We start from the raw sequence: 22,311 nt of genomic DNA, 5'->3' as shown, positions 1-22,311 counted from the left end.
ACTTTGTTACTACACGAAAATTAGCAAAAAATTACATAATATTTTATAGTTTAATTTTATAACATTAAGGCCCATAATCTCAATATCCGATTATTTCTCCAATTAACTAACCGGCGCATTAATTATTCGTTGCGATATACTGTCGGTTATATATTTTGAATTTCTCATACAAAAATTACATTTAAATTTTAACAGTCACTTATGTAAGGTAACACTATAGAAAATTGAAGTTTTTACAATTTAAAAATAAAAATAATTTTCGAGAAGAAATTAATTTAAAAATATATGAACAATGTCACAAAACAATGAAAAACGACAAAGAGGTAAAAATTTCTCATTGAATGAGGAATATTTGCTAGTTGACCTAGTGGAGAAACACAAATCCGTACTGGAAAATAAAAAGTCAGATGCAGTAACTTGGAGACAAAAAAATGAAACTTGGGAGAAACTTGCTTCAGAATTTGCAAGTCAGTCTGGGGTACAAAGAACGTGGAAAGCGCTTCGCGACAAGTACGAAAATTTAAAAAGAAAGTCTAAAGTGGAAATAGCTACCGAAAAGCGTGAAACCTATCGAACAGGCGGGGGACCTACTGCTACGTCCATAGTTTCAAATATATCCGAAAAAATTTCTTGTCTTATTGGGGAATCTGCTACTGGCTTGTGTAATCTATACGACAACGATGGTAATGGTATGATTATTATATGTATGTGATTTTATCTTAATTCCTTTAATGACAAATTAAACCAGCTAAAGTCAGATATCGACCGATCCAAATAAAATTTTTTAGATGGATCTGTATTCCTGTAAAACTTCTTTCAAACTAATTTTAATGTGATACTGACATTTAAAGTCAATTATTTCATTTAAAGCATTTTGTGAATGGGTCCTTGTATGAGGCTGTGGCAAAAGCGATCAATTGTCACATCACTTTACAATATGATTTCGAAAAATACCGCAGTACTATATTTCAGTACTTTTCAGCACTTAATCTAACTTGTAATCTTTTGACAAATAATCAATAGACTAATACATAAATTTGTCCATAGTATAGTTGTGTATAATCTAGTCTATAATCTAGTCTGCAGTCTAGTCTATAGTCTAGTCTATAGTCTAGTCTATAGTCTAGTCTATAGTCTAGTCTATAGTCTAGTCTATAGTCTAATCTATAGTGTAGTCTATAGACTAGTCTAGTCTATAGTCTAGTCTATAGTCTAGTCTATAGTCTAGTCTATAGTCTAGTCTATAGTCTAGTCTATAGTCTAGTCTATAGTCTAGTCTATAGTCTAGTCTATAGACTAGTCTAGTCTATAGTCTAGTCTATAGTCTAGTCTATAGTCTAGTCTATAGTCTAGTCTATATTATATTCTATAGTCTAGTCTATAGTCTAATCTATAGTCTAGTCTATAGTCTAGTCTATATTATATTCTATAGTCAGTTTTGTCGCCTCTTTTTTATGTAAGCTACGTAAGCGATTCTAATTGTTTTCAATTAAATTTTAGGATTAAATACTGAACTTGAATCAAAAACTGAAGATGTTAATGATTCCATACAAGAATTACAATCTAAAACTGATGATATTAATGATTTCATTCAAGAGGTAAAATAAAAGATTTTACAGTTTAACAATGCTAATATTAACTTATTTTTAGGATTTCGTAAATTTAATAGAGATCGACGAGGAAGTGGATAAAGAAATGTATCCATCATCGTCTAAATGGAACCCTACAATATTAAAGGAAAAAGTTTCAAGTAAACTTAATACAAAAAAGTTTAATCAACGAAAAACCAAATTAGAAGATGAAAAAATAAAACTAATAAAGATACAGCAGGATTTTTATAGGGATGAAAATGCCAGAGCTGCTGAAAAGCACAAGCTAGAAATGGAAAAATATCAAAACGAAATTACATCAATACGATTAAAAAATGAACTTATCCAAAATGAAAAAAAAGAAAAAACAACGCATCTGATCATTTGTATATTTTTATTTACATTGAGAATTTGTTAATTAAATATTCGCAATAAATGATTTATAAACTGAAATAAAATTTGTAATATAAGTTTTATTAGATCAAAATATCTCAAAAAAATACTACTACCTTGCAAAATAACTGTTTATTAAAACGGTTCTGGCATTTGAATTTCTATTATTTGCATTTTCATGAACTTCGTTATCATTTTCAATAATTTCATTAATAATGTCGGGTTGTTCTTCAAGTGGAAGGGGTTCTTTTCGTTGAGTACTTATATTGTGAAGTACCGCACAGGCAACGATAACAGTCATTGCAGTGTTAACAGCTATTCGCATCCCTATTGATAAAACTGGAAATCGACGTTTCCATACTCCAAAACATCTTTCAACAACGTTACGAGTTCTTATTTGTGACTCGTTATACAACTTTTCACAATTTGTTATAGGGTTAAGCAGAGGTGTCATCATATAGTCACATACCTTGTAACCACTATCACCCAAAATATAGGTGTTTTTAAATTCTTTATTCTCAAGTCTAAATTTTAAACGGCTGTTATTAAATATTGTGCTATCATGGGAAGATCCGGGCCACCTTGCTACAATATCTTGAAAAATAAGTTCATTATTGCACACAGCCTGAACGTTAATGGAAAAATATCCTTTTCGATTTCGATAAAGTTCTGCATTATCACCACCAGGAGATTGTATGCGCACGTGAGTACAATCGATCGCACCAATTACTTTCGGAAATTTTGCAGTTTTATAAAACTCATTAATATTTTTTTGCATAGCATCGAATTTAATAAATTCGCTAGATAGTGAAGCAATTGCTTGTGAAACATCTTTAACTGCTCGACCTGCTGATGATATACTCAGTCCACAAAAATCGGCCACAGTTATTAAAAAACTACCACTAGCGTAAAAACGCAGAGCTAACAAAAGTTTGGTTTCTGGTGATAATGCAAAATTTCTTTGAAAAAAAAGATTAACCACATTATCACTTAATTATGCTATTTCTCACCTTTCCGTTTTAGATAATAGTTGTTTGCTAATCCTGCTAAGGATATATTTACATGTTGACTTGGAAATTCGGAACCTCTTTCTAAAATTATCTTCATCCATATCCTCAAGGAAGTTTGGTCTATTTTTATAGATTCTCTCAGCATTTTCTTGAGGCTGAATCTCTTCAAATTCCTCTTCCATTGAGATTAATTCAAAAACTCTGTTGTTCATATTTTATTTTTATTTGTGGATATAAAAAATTTTTTGTTTTTTAAAACTGAAAAAAGTAACAGTTTTGTCAATTTATTGTATCGATAAATTATTAACCGTATGATGAGTTCCGGTTAGCATTAACGATAGTATAAATAATAAAATTTTATTGAGAAAACAAAATTGCGCTGACAGGCAGTATATCGTTCCGAAAAACGATAACCAGAGATTGAGATTATGGGCCTAAATATATAAAATTAATAAAATTAATAAAATTAAACCATAGTAATCATCAGACGTTGATCAGAATAAACAACCCAATTTCTTATATTTGATCAGACTTTTGTACGAACTGTCGGACACTTTATCATACATTTATCCGACATCTATCAGACTTTCTTATAATTGATCAAACTTTCGTACGAAATGTCGTAAGAAAGTAAGACATTTGTACGACTTTGAATTCTGACGGAATTCGGATACGAAATCTGCAATTTTGCGGACCGTCAGCACGAATTCGGCAAAATTTGTTTAGTGGGTACTTATACTAACCATAGAATATTTTAGATCTTCATGTTATAAACGATTTGAAATTACTTTAAATTTTCGGAAAAATATTATTTAATGTCTAAAAAACTAGACATTGAATTTAAAATTATATTATTACAAACCCGTAAAAAAATAGCTGAAACTTTTTTTATTTTAGGTGGACCGATAACGACAAACAAAATTTATCAGGAGAGAATAACAGTAAAAATTCGGTACATAGCAAAGATCGGCAAAAGTGTGCAACTAATTATAAGATGATTTTCGATGTAAGAATGTTATGACAAATATTTAAACAAGCAATGTTGCCACTTTGGTTATTATTAACCAAAATTGGTTATTTTTATTTTGCATGTGTACATGTGAATTAGTTTTTCGTTTTGGTTATTTTTTGCAAACAATTGAACTAAATGCTGTTTGCTTTTATTCCAAAAATATAATAAAAAAATTTTTTTATCTCTAGTTTTAAATCAATTATGTAAATATACATATCGTCCTGTTTTGAATTTTGGTAATGTGGAATTTTTTTTTCGTTTTAGTTATTTTTTGCAAACAATTGAACTAAATGCTGATTGCTTTTATTCCAAAAATAAAATAAAAAATCTTTTATCTCTATTTTTAAATCATATCGTCCTGTTTTGAATTTTGGTAATGAGAAATTTTTTTTTTACTATTCGAAATTTTTTTTACTGCAATTTGTACATCTACTGGTTATACTTATGTGTACAAAGGTATTTTTCGATATCTTAATTGGTTAGGATTTAGCAAAATTACCTATGAGTTTTCCACATATTAAATGAGTTGACTAAAATCAAAACACCGTAATATTACACTAGTCAATTTTCGAATTTTTTTTACTGTAATTTGTACATCTACTGGTTATACTTATGTGTACAAAGGTATTTTTCGATATCTTAATTGGTATGAGTTTTCCACATATTAACTGAGTTGACTAAAATCATAACAACACCGTAATATTACACTAGTCAATTTAACACCATGAATAATGAATGAATGGAACTTTTTATATAAAGAACTCACGATACTTGTATGAAAAAAAAAATTTTGTAAGAATTTAAAATTTAAAGTATAATTGCAACTTCCATACCTATTTGAAATTTCGCATAAACAAAATACTGTGCTAATTTGCCGAAATTCTAAGATAAATGATTTTATAAGAATAAAGTATTTTCTGCTAATTGGTGCAAGAATTGTATCACAATATCTTTAAAGTATTAATCAACTGATATTTTTAAGTAACACAGCTAAGGAAAATGAAATTGTATACAAAAGTTGTAATAACATCTAAACTCGTACGACGAACAATAATCGCGATATATGCAAAGATTTGATACCCATGACCTTTGATTTCTACTATCTCACCATGACTTTTAGTTCATTATTTACATTTTCTAGATGATATTTTTATTTTACTGTCTTAAATTCTATATTTTGGTCAATTTGTCGTTTAATTTGGATAGATTACGTTTACAAATATTGCTGAAGTTATGAATGTAATGCTAACATCCGCTACATGTTATTATAATTTAAACCCAAATTTCGAACGAAATCTCCAAATCTGTAGATAAAATGGGAAGAATTTTATATTTTAAAATTGTTTTCGAAAAGGTCATATGTGGAGTATATTTAAATTGCGCTAAAACGCGTTAAAAACTCAGTTATTTTTTAAAATTAATATTAATTGCATTTGTTAACGAATCTGCGAATGTACTGCAATATAGCAACAAAATTCAACATAATCAAGGTTTAAAGGAACTAAAATATCTCTGTCAGATTTTATGAGAATTGGTCCATAATTGACCATACGTCTCATATAAGATCCCGTACAGAAAATTACTTTAACGCTCATAACTGTCTTCATAATACCAGTTTAGCGACGAAATTTAACATAGTTCCACTTCAGAAAATAAATTTGTTATTTTAATGTCCAAATGTAAACATAAAACAAATAAAAATAATTTTGTTTACTTTTTTCTTAATTTGTTTATTTTTTTTCGAATTTTGGTTAGAAAAAAATTATGCTAAATCCGGGAAAAATAGTATTTGTTGAAATTAAGTTTTCCCTAGTGAGTTATAGAAGGTTAGTTATTAGAAGTTAAATGTCGAATATATTCGATATACGAAAAACTGTCACCAAAAAATACCACCAATATTTTTTATGAATATTGTTTTGTAAAATGTTTTCTTACACTTATATCAATGCAAGACAATTTAAATCTGGATAGCCCGATCTCCTAAAATTTTTTGACCATTAAATGAAACCGTTTTTTTAACATTTTTAAAAGGGTTTTTTAAGAAGTAGACATTAAAATACTTTAAAAATACCGAAGATCTTTCAAAATCTCAATTATACATATAATAAAGTCTTAAATTTCAACTAAATGAAAAAATTAACAAGTAAGAGTGTTATATTCGGCTATGCCGAATCTTTTATACCCACCATCAAATCACTGATACACAGAGAAAACAGATTCGTTGTGATAACCGAATTTGTTTCCAATCGAATTCAGTCGGTTCTCACAACTATGCCAAGATTCGATTGTAATTATTGAAAAATTCGGTTACTATAACTGAATATATGGTGTACATAACTATTTTTGTTATTTATTCGGTAATGTGGTTTGAAATTATTGGTATTTTCAACTGAAATATTATTTATTGAAAACAAATTTGTGGATTTTGTGTATTTTAAAATATATTTAATTTTATTTAAAATATTTACAATAAAATATAAATGAATAAACTTAAAAAACTTATATAGATATATAAGTTGATGGTTGATGATGAAAATTTGATGTTTATGTGTCGGAAATTTTGCTCTTCAACCTGTCCAACATGTCAAAAGGAGTACTACATTTCCGCAGCTGTAAAATTATGAAAACTAAAATAACACAAAGTATATTAGAAGATAAAAAACATATTAAACATTACCTTTTCTATCCGATTTTTCCGATTTTATTTATACGCAAATTCAATTTGCCTTTTTTTAAATATAAATTCATTTTATTTTATAAACGTCAACTAAAATCACCAACTTATTGGTTGTGAACATCGAATTTGGTTCCTCTAATCATCATTCAATTTTAAATAATATTTCCATTGATAATTGGTTGCAGTGCTCAATATTTTTTGCTCTCTACTATTTTTCGGTTGCAACGTCTAATATTTGATGTTCTGACGATTTAATTCTAAATTAAAATCGGCTTCATTTACTGAATTTACAAAAAATTTAATAACCGATACCATTCAGTTCAAATTATTGATATGGAAATTGTTAAAACCACCATTCGATTATAATTATGGTTTTTTAGTATTGAATATAGAAAATTTGTTAATTTTATTGATTTTTAATAACAGCAATAGAATTTTAATTAATTAAACTAAATATTTATCATAGTAGCCGATTTCCAATCAATCTTTTATCTGTGCACAGAGAAAACAGATTCGTTGCGATAACCGAATTTGTTTCCAATCGAATTTAGTCGGTTCTCACAACTATACAAAAATTCGATTGCAACTATCGTAAAATTTGGTTACTATAACTAAATATATGGTGTACACAATTTTTTATTTATTATTCGGTAATCTGTATTGAAATTATTGGTATTTGTAAATGAAATATTATTAATTAAAAAACAATTTGTGGATCGTGTGTATTTTTAAATCTATTTTATTTTGTTTAAAATATTTACATTACAATATGTATAAACTTAAAAAACTTATATATAAATATAAAATAAGAACTTCTTCCCTTTAGTTTTAAGATTTTGATGGTAATAAACATAGTTTTTATGTATCAGGGATTTTGCTTCTCTTTTTGTCCAAGGAACACTAGCTTTTCACGCCTTAACGCTGCTGCAAAATTATTAAATATTATAGAAACATAACATAAAATAGATTTTAAGATATAAAACATTAAACATTACCTTTTTTATCCAAATTTCTGCATTAATTTATTCCCAAATATAAATCGATTTTTTTATTTTAAATTATAAATTTGTTTTATTTTATTTATTTTTGTATACGTCAACTATAATTACCAATTAATTGGTTGTGAACATCGAATTTGGTTCCTTTAACCGTAATTAAATTTTAAATAATTTTTGCAGTGCTCAATATTTTATACTTTTAACAGTTTTTCGGTCACAACAACTAATATTAGATGTTCTTACGTATTAATCCAAAATAAAGGATGGTTGCTTTTACTGAATTAAGAAATAAATATAATAACCGATACAATTCAGTTCAAATTATTAATTTGGAATTTGTTACAACCACAATTCGATTATTATTATACTTTTTTAATACTGAATATAAAAAATCAGTTAATTATACAGTTTTTCTATAACAGGGATACAATTGCAATTAATTTAACTAAATATTTATAATGATAATCGATTTTCAAACGATCTGTTTTCTGTGTGTGTGTATATATATGAACTTTGATATTTTGAATATTTTATTATTATATATCGATATTAATGAGAACATCAGGGTAACATTTAAAACAGGTCCATTAATGGGGGTTTTACTATTAACAGTGCTAATTTTTATAGGAAGTAGGGGAATTTATACATACATAGATTTCAGTTCCTTATTTGTTTAAAATTTCATCGATCTACTTGTATTTTGAAGCCATTAAGGAGCATTAAAGTCATAAAATATGGCAGAGAGATTTTAAATCAAAATTGTTTTATGTCGACTTGCATTGCCGTATTCGTATTTTTCGCGTCATTTTCTGGGGCGGAATTTATATGGGGTGGTGTTATTATGGACTGATCCTCATAGAAATTGATAGAGATTATTAATTATTAGCTTACACAAAACAATTTTTTTGTCGAATTTCATAAATCTACTAGTATTTTTATGTCAGTACTGAGCTTTAAAGTCATTTTCTGAAGGGGCCTTATATGGGGGTAGCGTCAATTAAAGACCGATCTCCGTAAAATGTTGTAGAACGATCTTGGTTCCTACAATTCAGGTTTATATCGAATTTCATCGCTTTACTCGTTTTTTAGCCCAGTAATTAATTTTATGATAGGAACATTAAAGTAGGTCAATTAAGGCTCGATTCACATAAAATTAAGAGGTTTTGACTGGCAAGGAACTTAATTGAGTCGAATTTTATTGCTATAGTCGTATTTTTAAGCCAGTAATGGGCCTTAAAGTATTTTTCTGATAAGGACCTCATGTTGGGCGTAGGGTCAATTAAGGCCTGTTCCACATAAAATTTGATAAAGAGATTTCACCGCTATACTCGTATTTTTAAGGCAGTAATGAGCGTTAAAGTATTTTTATGGAGGGGACCTTATATGGGGGATAGGGTCAATTATAGACCGATAAATTTGGTGGAAAGGTTTTGGTTCCTAAGATACATACTTATGTCAAATTTCTTCGCTATATTCGTATTTTTACGCCCATAATTAACGTTAAAGTCGTTTTCTGAAGATGATCTTATATGGGGAGAAGGGTCAATTATGGACCAATCCACATAAAATTTTGACTTGTATAAATATTACTTCTGTGTAATTTCATTGCTATAATCCTATAAATATTGTAATTTTTGCTTCACACTGTTTATTCCATTAATTAATTCGTACTTTGCGGGTTTTAGTAAACATTTTCTGGATTACGTTTTTTATAGAATATATTATTTATATTATCTGTTTAAATAAATTTATTTATATAGAATTAATGTTGGTGTATATATTTAGTTTACTAACTTCAAACGAGTATTTACAAAATTGAGCTAACTATAAAAATATAGAAATCTATTACTTAATGATAATTAATATTAATATAATATATTAGTTTAAAATTTTATTAATATGACAATAATTAAAATATATTATTTACAAATATAATAGTTATTATAATTTTGAAATAATTTCTTATTATAAAGAATGCCTGTTTTTCCATTTCATATATGAGCAATTTCATGTTAAGTGACCTAACATCGAAAATCGATGTCTTCCGATATGAATGGCTAATAGGCGAAAAGTTACCACTCATTTGAGTTAAACCCTGTATGATCAAAATCTACAACTTTGACTTCCTCTAAGTCCGGAAATTTTAACAGATAGGACTGAAAATGTGTGCTAGCCTAATATCCAAAAGAACTAACCTTGGTGTCAATTTATTTCAAATCGTTTTTTTTAATTGGGTCACTTTACACTACACCCCTCATATTTATATTATTAGGCATCCTGTGGCATATAATATGAGTTTAGTTTTGATCGTTTAAATGTGAAGATTACTGTTAGTTAGAGATCATTAATTCGGTTCATAGTATTAATTTTGGCTTCTACATTTGAATTTCTTATCTACTCAATTGTTCGCCCGAACGTTGAGTTCAGTTTCAATGCAATATTCGATGTTTGTTAAAGAAGGACGATTTTACAAAGTAGGATTTTTATTTATATTATTTTTTATTACGTTGCATATCTACTAGGGTTGTCATTCGAAAAAAATCTTATTTAGAATAAGAATAATTCGAACAATTTTTGTCGAATAATCAAATAAAATTTTATTATTAATATTGAACAAAGAAATGCCCGAATACTAAATTAAATCTTGCAATAGATGAAACAACTAGTTCCTAAAAACCCTGTTTATGTTACAGTCATTTTCTGATAATATATTTATATGGGAGGTAGGATGGACTAATGACCTATCCTCATAATATTTTACAAAAACATTTCGATTCCTTAAAACTTTGTACATTTAAAATTTAATTGCTATCCGCACTTTTATAAGCCAGTTATCTGAAGGGAACCTTATATGGGTGCTAGGTAAAATCGTTGGCAGATATTGCCAATTTTTAATACCAAACAAAAAATTATTTGTCTAAAAGTTTAAATCTCTATGTCGTCTTATCGTGTTTCTAACATACAGACGCACCGAATATTTTGATGTGTGGTAAAAAACATGTTAAGTAGTTGGTGAAATGCACACATACATATGTATATCATTATAAAAGTCTCAGCGTCTATTGAGAAATTTAAAATATGTTGAGATTGAACTAGGTTGACAGGAACTCACTTATAAGTGCATTAATGTACGCAAACGCGTTTTTACCCATATCTTAAGATTTTGGAGGTGTTTAAACAGTTTTATTTGTATTTGATTATATTATTCCAATAAAAACATAAATTTGTTATTCGTTCGAATAATCGAGTAGTTTTTAAAATTTAGTCGACTACTTGAATAAAAAGAATTTTGTAAGTTTCTATTCGAATAATTTTAAACACGAATAATTAACAACCCTAATATCAACGCTGATAAAAATTTAAATATGAATTCGAGTATTCATACCAAAATTAAAACTGATTTTTTTGAGGATTTTTTTTTTAAATAGGGGGCATTTCACGTCAAGTGAACCAACTTTTGAAATCGATGTCTTCCGATCGCGATGAAATTTGCACCATAGTTAGTTCTATTGGATAGTAATTCAGACACAATTTTTTAACAAGATCGCTCGTGAACTTTCTAAGTTAGAGGCGGTCAAAATTTGACATTTTGGCCATGCAGGTGTTTTTTCTCATCCATGTAACTTATTTTCTCATCCATGTAACTTATTTTCTCATCCATGTAACTTATTAATATGCAATCTTTCGAAAAAAAAATTTTAAAAATTTAATAAAATATTTTTGATTTTTTTTTAAATCAAAAACATTTTTGACTTTTGTTTTTCAAAATGGGCCCTATTTATTTTTTTTAAGAAAGCTTAAGTCTTTTCCTAAGCGACCGATATGGTCGCTTAGTTTGATGCGAGTGGGATATCTATCAAAATAAATGTTTTGTAACTCAAGACAAATGTTTTTAAGCTGATTTTTTCATATTTGCGTGTAAGTGTTTCTAAAACCTTTCTAAAGTGTTTCTAAAAGAGCAGTGGTCATTCTTCAAGGACTTGAAAACACATTTGAAGTCTGGTGAATTCATTATTTCATTTGATTTCGCAGAGAACTATAAATATGATCTTCAGGATTCCATACAAGCATTCCACTTCAATAACGCCCAAGAAACCATATTCACAGTAGTTATTTACTACATGAAAGAAGAAAACCTGGAACACAAAAGTATGGCAATCATATCCGACGATTTAAAACATGACACCGTTGCAGTTTATGAGTACCAAAAGATAATACTAAATTATTTAAAATCAAAATTTACAGTAGAAAAGGTATACTACGTTTCGGACGGTGCTCGTCAACATTTTAAAAACAAAAGTAGCTTCGCAAATCTTACAGCTCATGAAAAAGATTTTGGAATGCCAGCTGAGTGGCATTTTCATCCTACTGCTCATGGTAAAGGAGCATGTGATGGTATTGGAGCAAACCTCAAAAGAAATGCAGCGAAGTATAGCCTCCAGTGCTCTCATCAAGATCGCATCTTAGATGCGACTGCTTTATTCCATTGGGCAAAGAAACTAAAATAGTTTTTAGTAGCAAAGAGGATCATGAGGAAACATTGAAAACACTAAAGAGCAGATTCGATGCTGCGGTAACAATCGATGGCACTGCTCAATACCATGCTTTCATACCGCTTGTCGATGGAAGACTCAAATTAAAAAAGTTTTCTGCATCTACTCAATGCGATTTCTTTCCAAAGCCAAAAAAGAAGCCAGCAGCGAAATCAGTAGCTGAATCTAATAATGCCAAGAAAGGATTGACAAAAAAAGCAGCTAATAAAGGTGACAAATAAGGAGGATAATAGTATGGATATTTGAAAATTTAAAAACTTCATAAATTAAGTGTAAAAATAGTTATTATATAAATTTATCTTTGTGACTAAGATTAAATTTTACTAAATTATTCATCTTTTTATTATTATTATATATTAAATTAATTATTATTACAAATAAATAACAAAATTAATTATTCAATATTCCCATAGAAAAAAAGTGATTTTTATTCCTGAGGTTAACATATTATGGGTATTACAGTATCGAGGCTATCAAATTTTAGTTGGGTATGTTACATACCATCGGAAAGGCTAATGTGTCTAGTTTCTCTGCTTAAGTTTAATTTTTAAGGTTTACACACAAATATGAATAAAATTAAAATAGTGCAAATTTAAAAACCTTTGTCTTGAGTTACAAAACATTTATTTTGATAGATATCCCACTATGCGACCAAAAAGTTTTTAAAGGAAAAGACCTAAGCTTTCTTTTGAGAAAACAATTAATAAAAAAAAGAGTCCATTTTGGAAAAAAAGTCAAAAAGCTTTTTGATTTTTCAAAAAAATAGTAAATAATTTATGTCTTGAGTTACAAAATATTTTTTTTGATAGATATCCTACTCGCATCCCATTAAGCTTTCTTAAAAAAAATAAAAAATAAAAAGGGCCCATTTTGAAAAAAGTCAAAAATGTTATTGATTTAAAAGCTATCTAAACTATTTGGGACACATTTTTCTAAGAACAATAGGTAAGAACATGGATGAGAAAAAACACCTGCATGGCCAAAATGTCAAATTTTGACCGCCTCTAACTTAGAAAGTTCACGAGAGATCTTGTTGAAATATTGTGTCTGAATTACTAACCAATAGAACTAACTATTTGCTAATATTTCTTGAAATTTTTTTTAATTGAAAAAGAAAGGGATATTTAATAAAATTTTATTTATAATAAAAAATTGATATTTAAAAATAACATTACCATTTATTTTAAACAAACTTTTCATTTATGTTTTTCAATTTATTAAAATTTTAACATTTTAATTTGACATTTTAAATTTTTTGTCTCCTTTGTTTTTCTCTTTTTTTATGCAGCGTCGTATTTTTTAGTAATATTTATTACTAAAACCAACTTGATTTTGAGTAGATTTTAACGAAATCTAATTACGAAGTAGATTTTGTTTTATAGGGGAAATCTAGTTAAAATCAACTAGATTTGGCTCGAAATCTCATAAGTATTATTTTGTATGAGGTATTAGACAAATTATTTTAAGTGGGATATCTATCAAAAAAATATTTTTAACTCAATAATAAGAATTTTTTCAATATTTGGCACAATACAACATCTAGTTGTTGTTTTTTTTTTTTGCTCAATTGAAAGCCATTTCCTTTAAGAGCTTTGAAGATACTTTCGGATGCGAGTGGGATATTTATTAAAACAAGTAGGAAAGTATAGTCGGGCACGGCCGACCATATAATACCCTACACCATGATATATTTTAAAAATTTTTATTTTTCACAAAGAAACTTTTATGTTGAATTTTACCGTAATTCCAAAGTATTTAAGCAATTTATTGATAAAACCCAAATTTTCTAAATGAGGCTTTATATAGGAGTATAGGTCAAACATAGGCCAATCCTCATTAAATTTTGGAAATGGATATATTTTTAAATAATAGCTAATTATGTTGAGTTTCATTGCGATACAAATGGTTACAAGTCAATTTTAGACGTTTAAGACATTTTTTAAGGGGGGTTTGTATGGGGGCTAGGGTCAAATAAGGGGCGATCATAATAGTATATTTGACGTAAATATGGCATAAAAAGCCCAAATCGGGAGGTACGTTTGTATGGGACCTAGGTGAAATAATGGAACGATTTCAACCATTTTCAATAGGCTTCGTCCTTGTGCCAAAAAAACATGCTTGGTCCAAATTTAATCTAATTATCTTGATATTGCGACCTGTACCTTGCGCACAAAGTTTACATGGACAGCCAGCCGGACAGACGGACGGACATGTCTTAATCGACTTAAAATGTGATTATGAGTCGATCGGTATATTAAAGGTGGGTGTTGGACCAATATTTTTGTGTGTTACAAGCATCAGCACAAACGTATAATACCCTCCTCACTATAATGGTGTACGCTATAAAAATATTTGAACTAAAAAGCAATGTTTTTGAGTTAAAATATTTTACATGGAAGGGGCTAACTTTACATAAACTCATTAATGAAATGGTGTAAGCATTCTGATTATTAAAAATATATATCAAAAACGTCCATTTTGGGAAATAGGGCAAAATTAAGTGCTTAACATTTGATAGATACCTCACTCGCACCCCATTATGGGACTATATAGCCCTTAAACATTTTCGTGGTTTTGTCAAATATATTCGACATTACAATAGACTATGTTTGAAGGAATTTTTGGAGCAAATTTTTAACTTCAGTTTTAATTTTTTTCTTTTAGATGAAAATTAAGACTTATTTATATTTAAAATTGATATTTTGAAAAATCTTCCGTATTTTTAAATTTTAATTTTTTATAAAAGTTTTTTTTCAAGACATAAATTGCATATAGTACTATATAGGCGAAACTGATTGTCTAAGACCCCTGTCAAAGACCTAACTGGTGAGAATGTATTAGTAGAAGTACAAAAATAAACAAAGTTGTTCAAAAGTTACTAAATAAAAAATTTATTTTTTGAACGTTATTTTTTGTGTTTTATGAAAGTATTAGTTAATTATTATTTTTTTTTTTTTATATATTTTATCTTAATATATATTATAAACAAGTCTTTATGTTATTTTCTTTCTGAACTAATAGTGAAAAAGTATACAAAATACTCTTTTAATGTTCAATACGAAAATTTACAACTTTTCTTTTTTCAGTATTAGATAAAATGAAATGTCAATAAATAAAAAAAATGTATATATCATTTTTCGTTTGAAAAATATAAATTATTTTCGGGTTTTAAATAGAATAAATGTGTCACAAAAAATAATAAACACTAAGTTTAAGTGATAAGAAAAACTATTAAGTGCTAATATCCTCGCAATTTTGCCAAGAAAATTTTAAGTTTTGTGAGTGCGATTAATTATCACAAGTGTGTTTTATTCTCTCGGGGCTCGCCTGTGTGAAGAGAATAATTTTTTTTGTTTGACAACCGCTTCAGTTTTACTTATATGTACTACTATATGGTAAATTGTCTTACAGCCTATTCAGACCGAGTCGAAATTAAGTTTTAGTTTCACTTATATGTACTACTATATGGTAAATTGTCTTATAGCCTATTCAGACCGAGTCGAAACTAAGTAATTATGGCTCGAAATTATAAATAAAATCTTACCTGTTCAGACCGGAGTTTTTGACACTTGAACGGATTTTGCCTAGAAGGAAAAACAACAACAAAATGTTTAGGAAATAACTTAATTTCGAGTAGATTTCTCATTTCTTTCATAATTACTTAATTTTGTTTGGTCTGAATAAGCTATTAAAAAAATTAAGAAATAGCTTTCTAAACGCCTTTGTAAAATGTTTGCTGGGACCAATACATAGAAAGTTATACGCATTTGAATAAAACCCACTATGACCAAAATGTCCAAATTTGAACACCTCTAAGACCGGCTGTTCTGGACCTGTCAACCGATAGCGCTTGGATTGTGTGTGGCCTACAATCCAATAGTACTAAACTTGTTGAGAAGACATCGATTTTAAAAGTTGGATCACTTGACACGAAATAACGCGTAAATAAAAATACCAACAAAAAATTTAAGTTTAACAAACTGCATTCAGATACCGCTTTAAAAACATTGTATTTTTTATTAGCTAGGTTAAGTTGCATCTGCGTGACATTAACTGTTTATTAGGGAGATCGATTGAAAGAAGCCGTATCTTTCAATACCCGGTTTTTGGGGATTTAGGGAAAAATCCCATTTTTATTTTTGGCTATCAAATTTCAATATTTGCATTTCTGTAGTCTGTAACGAGTCAGACGCAAAAAAGTTTTTTGAAGCGTTGACAAAATACTTAAATAATATTCATATTTCGTCAACAATTAATGAAAAATGTGTACATAATAATTTTGTGCCTTTTAAAAGAATAATAGTTATAAAAGCTTTAAAAGCGAGATACGCGTTACCATCTCTACGCATTATAAACTGCTGTGAATAATAAAAATAGTGTATTTCCATTAATAACCCAGCAAAAACTCAGTAATGGCTTGTAGTTACATAGCCACTTACTTTTCAACCACTGTTACTAACTGTCTGCATTACATTGAAGTCTCTCATAATGACATAAAATCAGATACGTAAGTATTTATATTATATTTAATAATTTTATTTACAAGCTTATTTAATTTAAATATAAGAGCAGTTAAAAAATTTGTTTAATTATTCTGAACGGATTCATCACGTCTCAGGACAAATAGTAGCAGATTGGCGAAAATGATTTTAAAGGTCAAAAAACTAACTGGTGAGAATGTATTACTAGAAGCTAAAAAATATACACAGTTGTTCAAAAGATACTAAATAAAAAAATATATTTTGGACTTTATTTTTTGTGTGTTATTAATGGGATTTTATATACTAGTGAATGAAAATATTAGTAAATCAATCTTTTTTAAAAGATATTTAATCTTAAAACATATTATAAACACGTCTTCTTATTTTTTTCTGCACTAATGCAAAATGAAAAAAAGTATGTAAAATCCTTTTTTAATTTTAATTTTCAATTCGAAAATGTACAAGTTTTCTTTTTTCAGTGATTATTAAAAGGAATTGTCAAAGAATAAAAATATTTTTCTTTTCGTTTGTAAAATATAAATTATTTTCGGGGTCTTAAATACTTTTAATGCCAAATAATATAAAGATATTGGGGCTTGTCAGTTAATACCGAAAGGAGTTGTCATTCGGTACCTAACCCTAAGAATGTATTAGTATAATTTTTGTATAAGTATTGTAGTTCCAACCACTTTCACCACTGATTCCATACATAGTTGCATAAAAACGTATTTAAATATTTTAGGAAAAATATAAAACATGTAAATTTATGCTTTCATATATTTTTTAATCATTTTATTGCATATTTGAATTTAATCTCATGTTTGCAAAACATAATGATTATTTTATATTTATTATCCATTTTCAATACCAAAATTTACAACTTCGTTTATTTTCTAGTTTTATTAAAATTCCTCAAAAATTAATTGTAAAAAAAATAAAAAAATAAGACAATTTCGGGCTCTTAAACGGTGAAAAAAGGGAAAAAAATAAAAATGTGCTGTGTGTGTAAGAAAAGGTACAGGATGTAAATTATATTCACATTTTCGCGAAAAAGTTTTGACGTATTCTGAGAAGGTCGGACTTTCCTCAGTGTGTTGAATTCTCACAAAACTCGTCTGTGTGTAAAGGATATGTTATTGTTGTAAAACAATGTCATAGTCCAATTTCTTATTATTCATTGTTAAATACATTAAGTTAAGGTGATAAGAAAAACTACTAAGTGCTAATATCCTCGCAATTTTGTGAAAAAAATTAAAGCTTTGTGAGCGCATAAGTTTGTTTTATTTTCAGAGAGTTCGTCTGTGTGAAGAGAATAAAAATGCTTGTTTGACAACCGCTTCAGTTTCGCCTATATGAACAACTATATGTCTTAGCCCCGTTAACTCCACCTCTGGTTATCGTTTAACCGAAAGTTATTCTGCCGATTAAAATATTTTTTGTATGAAAACTGTCAATTTAACCTTAAGATAAAGAATAAATAGACATTGTGTTATTGGAGGTTAGAGTCTCTTTTAATTCTCACAAAATATTTTGAATTTGTTTTTTAACACTAAAATTAAAAAAATAATAATAGCTCATATTTTAAACTAAAAATTGAGCCGAAAGATTATTTTCAGGAGAAGAAATAAAAATAATTCATGAAATTATAATTAGTTGATTTATTGATGGTAAAACTAAAACAGTAGCTGGAAAGAAAACTTAAAAAGCATGTTTGTTTCAATTTTAAAAATTATGAGTATATTAGTAATAAAGTGAAACTTGGGAAACAAAAGTTGATCGTGTAACGTCCGGTTGAATTACTAGGCATCTAAATTTCATTATCTGAAAAATATGATATGTGGGGTTTGAACACAATTCCTATTCCTTAAAACAACACGATGTCCTTTGTTTTTTAACTACGATACGTTTTGAAACTATTTAGTATGAGTATTTTTAATTGGTTATTTTAAATAAATAAATAGTAAATATAAATAAAATTTACATAAATCTTAACAATACAATTTAGCTAGGTGTGTGTGATTTTATTTTGCTATAAGTGTAATTTGTCTAAAACATTATATAGTCAATGTCTTCGCATGTGCAAAGATAGATGATCGGAACGACTAAACGATCTTGTACACAATTGACAACGAAATGGCTTAACACCAGTGTGTTTACGATAATGGCGGGTAAGTTCATCGGATCGAGCAAAGCGCCAAACGCATCCTTCCCAAGTACAAACATATGGTTTTTCACCTGCCAGAAAATAGATGCAAAATATTGTATAAAGTTATTAATTAGGCAGACATTTTAACAAAAATAAAAACTTAAAATTCTGAATTCATAAACTACATACCTGTATGAGTTCGCTTGTGGGCTTTTAAGTGAGAACTTTTTGTATATACTTTGTCGCAACCTTCATTGTCACATTTATGAACCTTGCGATTTTTAGATGGATCACTGCAACCATTTGCACTGCTATTTGTGCTAGTATCATTAGAACGAGCAAAGGTAGTACTGCCTCCAGAAACGATGCTACTAAAAGCATTCTTTCGATTACTTCCATCGGAGGTAGTCATTGCACTAAATGCTCCCTGATAAGAATGGCTAAACGGAGAGCTTTGGTGGGCTTCGGCCATAAGTTTCCATGGCGATGCGTTCGATGAGTTTGTTGGTTGAATTTTATGGCTTATGGCTACAGTATGCGCCGTAGAACTAAAAGCTGAAGCAGACAAGCCTGGACTTGCCATCGGAAATGCAGAACTAATTGCTGCAGCTGCACCTCCAAAACCTGTTGGAATCTGTGCAGTATTTCTGCGGTCAGTGTATTTGTATGGATTTTTAAATAGACTTAATAAGCTAAATTTGCGATCGTAGTCTTGTAAAAATGATCCGTTGCCAGCAGAGTTGGCACTTGAAAATGAAGAGGTTGACGATCCGACCGGCGAATGTGCATGGAACGATGAAGCCACTATACTAGCATTGTGTGGACTTAAACTTTGCGAGGATGTAGAACTACTGCCATTACTGTGATTACTATTCATATATCCGAGATTATTATTTGCTTCATCCTTCAGTCTGCGATATGAAAAAAGAAATGGGGATGCTGCTAAAAACGGTGGAATTGGCATTTTTGTGACAGCCGCCGAAGCGCTAGAAAATGATGAATATTGACGATTTGTAACCATTGAATTGCTTGATGATGAAAATGGTGACGCTGAAGAATATTGAGAATTTCGACTGCTATTTGTAGTATTTGAACAAATGTTACTTCGTAGAAGATTCGTTGCTGATATTGCGGCTGATGGAGTTGAACTGTAGTTATTTTTAATATGAGTTGCTGATTTGTAACTTTGAGATCCTACAAAGTAAAGAAAAAATTTACTTTATTATCGTATTATACATTCGAAAACTGCAAAAGATAGTTAATAGTGACAAATTGTATAAAATACTAAATGATTATTATATTAAGCATTAATATTTGAAATTCGTTTGTTATTCGATTCCCCGAATATATTTGTATACTGCCAACAAAAAAACTAGCATATATCTTACAATTTTAAAAAAAAATTGAGTTGATACAAAATCGACATTTTGGTGGCCGATGAATTTTATACGAAGTTTTTTGTATAAAATTTATTTACCCCATCAAGCCTCTGTCTAGTGCAAATCAGCATATTAGCTGCTCAAAATTTGGGTTTTTACAAAAATTTTAAGAATAAACTTTTAACAACAAATTCATAAAAAATTAAACTTTGTATCTAAATACTATTTACATGTGACTTCGCATGTATTTAAATATTTCAGATTCTCGTACAATATCTTTAAGTTTGTACATTTTGTCTTTTCTTTTTTGTTCATAAACTTTGCTCACACCTGTTCCAAATTGGTAGCAATGTTTCGTCACTTGTGAATAGTATGTTGTGCAATTTACAACTACTTCATCAGTTGTTAATGCAGTTTAATTCAATGAATAACGACAAAAACACTTTACAAGAAATCCGTGCCAGTCGTGATCCATTTAACCTGATCTCTATGCAATATACTACGATGGAAACATTGCTGAAATTTGTGCATAAATGCTTTCAACGACATAAAATGTCTACAATAGCACAAGTACTACTCTTTAACTTTTTGGTTTGACTTCGATTGACATTGGGTCAGAGCAGTGTTTTTCTGTCTTCTTTTTTTACTTTTTCACAGAACATAAAATACATTTTAAACTATTCTATTGAGTGCCGAAGTTAAAAAAAATTAACAAAAATACCTTTCATAAAAACATTGTTGGAAAAGTATACAATATAAGAAATTTATGTGTAAAGATGGCCACTTATAAATTCCTCAAAGAGTTTTGGTACACCTTGTTTTGAAATGCCTGTAAAATGCCTGTCGGTCAATTGAAGATATTTACTTTTTTATTTCCATTTAAATATATTTTATTAGGTTTATTAGTGCAATACTTAAAAGTTGATTTTTAATAATTCTGTCAAAAAAAAGAGCCAAGGCTTTGAAAAGATGAAAATATTAAAAAAGTCAATCCAAACACTACTCGAATAAAAACAAGTAAGAGTTCTATATACTATTCAAAAATTACGTTTTGATGAACGAAAAAGTACCAAACAATCACTTTTTATCGGTTCTCACCTAATCCGGGCTCTACATTCCTTATTTAATGTTTTAAGGTACAATGTTATAGGTAATATTTTTTATAAAATTTGCAAAGGTTGTTTGGGTAAGTTGCCCGCAGGATAGTCGCCTGGCTGGTCAGTTAGTTGATGTTCCTTCGGGAACAACGTCGTGGCTGTGGTTTAAACCTAAACTTGCAAAAAGGGCTTTTCTGTTGGAATTGAGCTAATAATGAAAAGATTGAGTATGTGTTGGAGTGAGATGTGCCATCGGATACTGCTATCTGATGGACGTGAGGGATCCTGAGTTGTATCTGTTGAGATATCGGAAGGAAGAATGAAATTATGTTTGAAGCTGATTGAGGAGTTATAATTCTTTAATCTTTAATTTACATGCGATTTTACTTCATGGTTGAGTGTGTTGAAGTTTACTCTAAAAATGCTCAACTTATCACGGTAGGTCCTTGTGGACACTGAAATAAGTCGGTTAATTAAATATAGATCCGTGTTTTCGAACCACGAATTACCAATTACGTACTCTTGCCGAAATAACATATTAGTAGTGTGGTTAGGCGATTTAAAAATCAAAATAAATTTTTTAAACTTTTTATGTTAAATTTAATTTATTTCAATATTATTTGACCAGTTTGTCAAGATATTTTAATTACTTTAAATTTTTGTTTATAATTTTTATGGGTAGTGCCTAGCCCTCTTTTACTAATCTGCCACAGTATTTATCACAATTTTCTTATATAAGATGTGCCACGCTCATCAGTTGGACTACTTATATCTTCATGTTTATCCGTACAAAATTTGAGGACTGTTGCGGTTTCTGAGACATGCAAATTTTAATTCATATTTTGGATATGGGTGTGGCACTTCGCTCCTAAGGAGTGAGATCGAAAAATTCTTAACACACGTTTTTCATTACATTTTTCAACCAAAGTATTATTTGATTTTTTTTTTTGATCAAGTTACCTTTGAAAAACATGTC

At 28.8% G+C, this 22,311-nt stretch overlaps 3 protein-coding genes across 3 annotated transcripts in view; 2 read left to right on the top strand and 1 right to left on the bottom strand.

The window, feature by feature from the left end:
• The first annotated feature begins 292 nt into the window (after positions 1-292).
• On the top strand, positions 293-712 carry LOC124420506 (myb/SANT-like DNA-binding domain-containing protein 3). Its single transcript, XM_046953509.1, has one exon. The coding sequence runs from the start codon at positions 293-295 to the stop codon at positions 710-712; it is 420 nt and encodes a 139-aa protein (XP_046809465.1).
• Positions 713-937: 225 nt separating this feature from the next.
• On the top strand, positions 938-2,893 carry LOC124420505. Its single transcript, XM_046953508.1, has 4 exons — positions 938-971; positions 1,501-1,598; positions 1,651-1,975; positions 2,763-2,893. The coding sequence occupies exons 1-4, from the start codon at positions 938-940 to the stop codon at positions 2,891-2,893; spliced, it is 588 nt and encodes a 195-aa protein (XP_046809464.1).
• Positions 2,894-17,183: 14,290 nt separating this feature from the next.
• The window catches only part of LOC111677306 (Krueppel-like factor luna), a 190,636-nt gene continuing 185,508 nt past the window's right edge, over positions 17,184-22,311 (bottom strand). Inside the window, exons 5-6 of the mRNA XM_046954727.1 lie at positions 19,049-20,053; positions 17,184-18,948 (exon numbers count right to left, since the gene is read on the bottom strand). Coding sequence (XP_046810683.1) covers positions 18,776-18,948; positions 19,049-20,053 — 1,178 coding nt within the window. The 3' untranslated portion in view covers positions 17,184-18,775. The remainder of the gene's footprint in view (positions 18,949-19,048; positions 20,054-22,311) is intronic.

This window comes from Lucilia cuprina, chromosome 6 (assembly GCF_022045245.1).
Source record: "Lucilia cuprina isolate Lc7/37 chromosome 6, ASM2204524v1, whole genome shotgun sequence".
Lineage (NCBI taxonomy): Eukaryota > Metazoa > Arthropoda > Insecta > Diptera > Calliphoridae > Lucilia > Lucilia cuprina.
Note: the sequence above shows the minus strand (reverse complement) of the source record. Positions and strands in the feature narration are given on the sequence as shown.

Excerpts from the sequence above, each read along its gene's own strand:
- LOC124420506 (XM_046953509.1), top strand. The coding sequence starts at position 293 with ATGTCACAAAACAATGAAAAACGACAAAGAGGTAAAAATTTCTCATTG.
- LOC124420505 (XM_046953508.1), top strand. The coding sequence starts at position 938 with ATGATTTCGAAAAATACCGCAGTACTATATTTCA. Across the intron at positions 972-1,500 it reads TACCGCAGTACTATATTTCA|GATTAAATACTGAACTTGAA; the intron begins GTACTTTTCAGC and ends ATTAAATTTTAG. Across the intron at positions 1,976-2,762 it reads AACAACGCATCTGATCATTT|CATCGAATTTAATAAATTCG; the intron begins GTATATTTTTAT and ends TTTTTTGCATAG.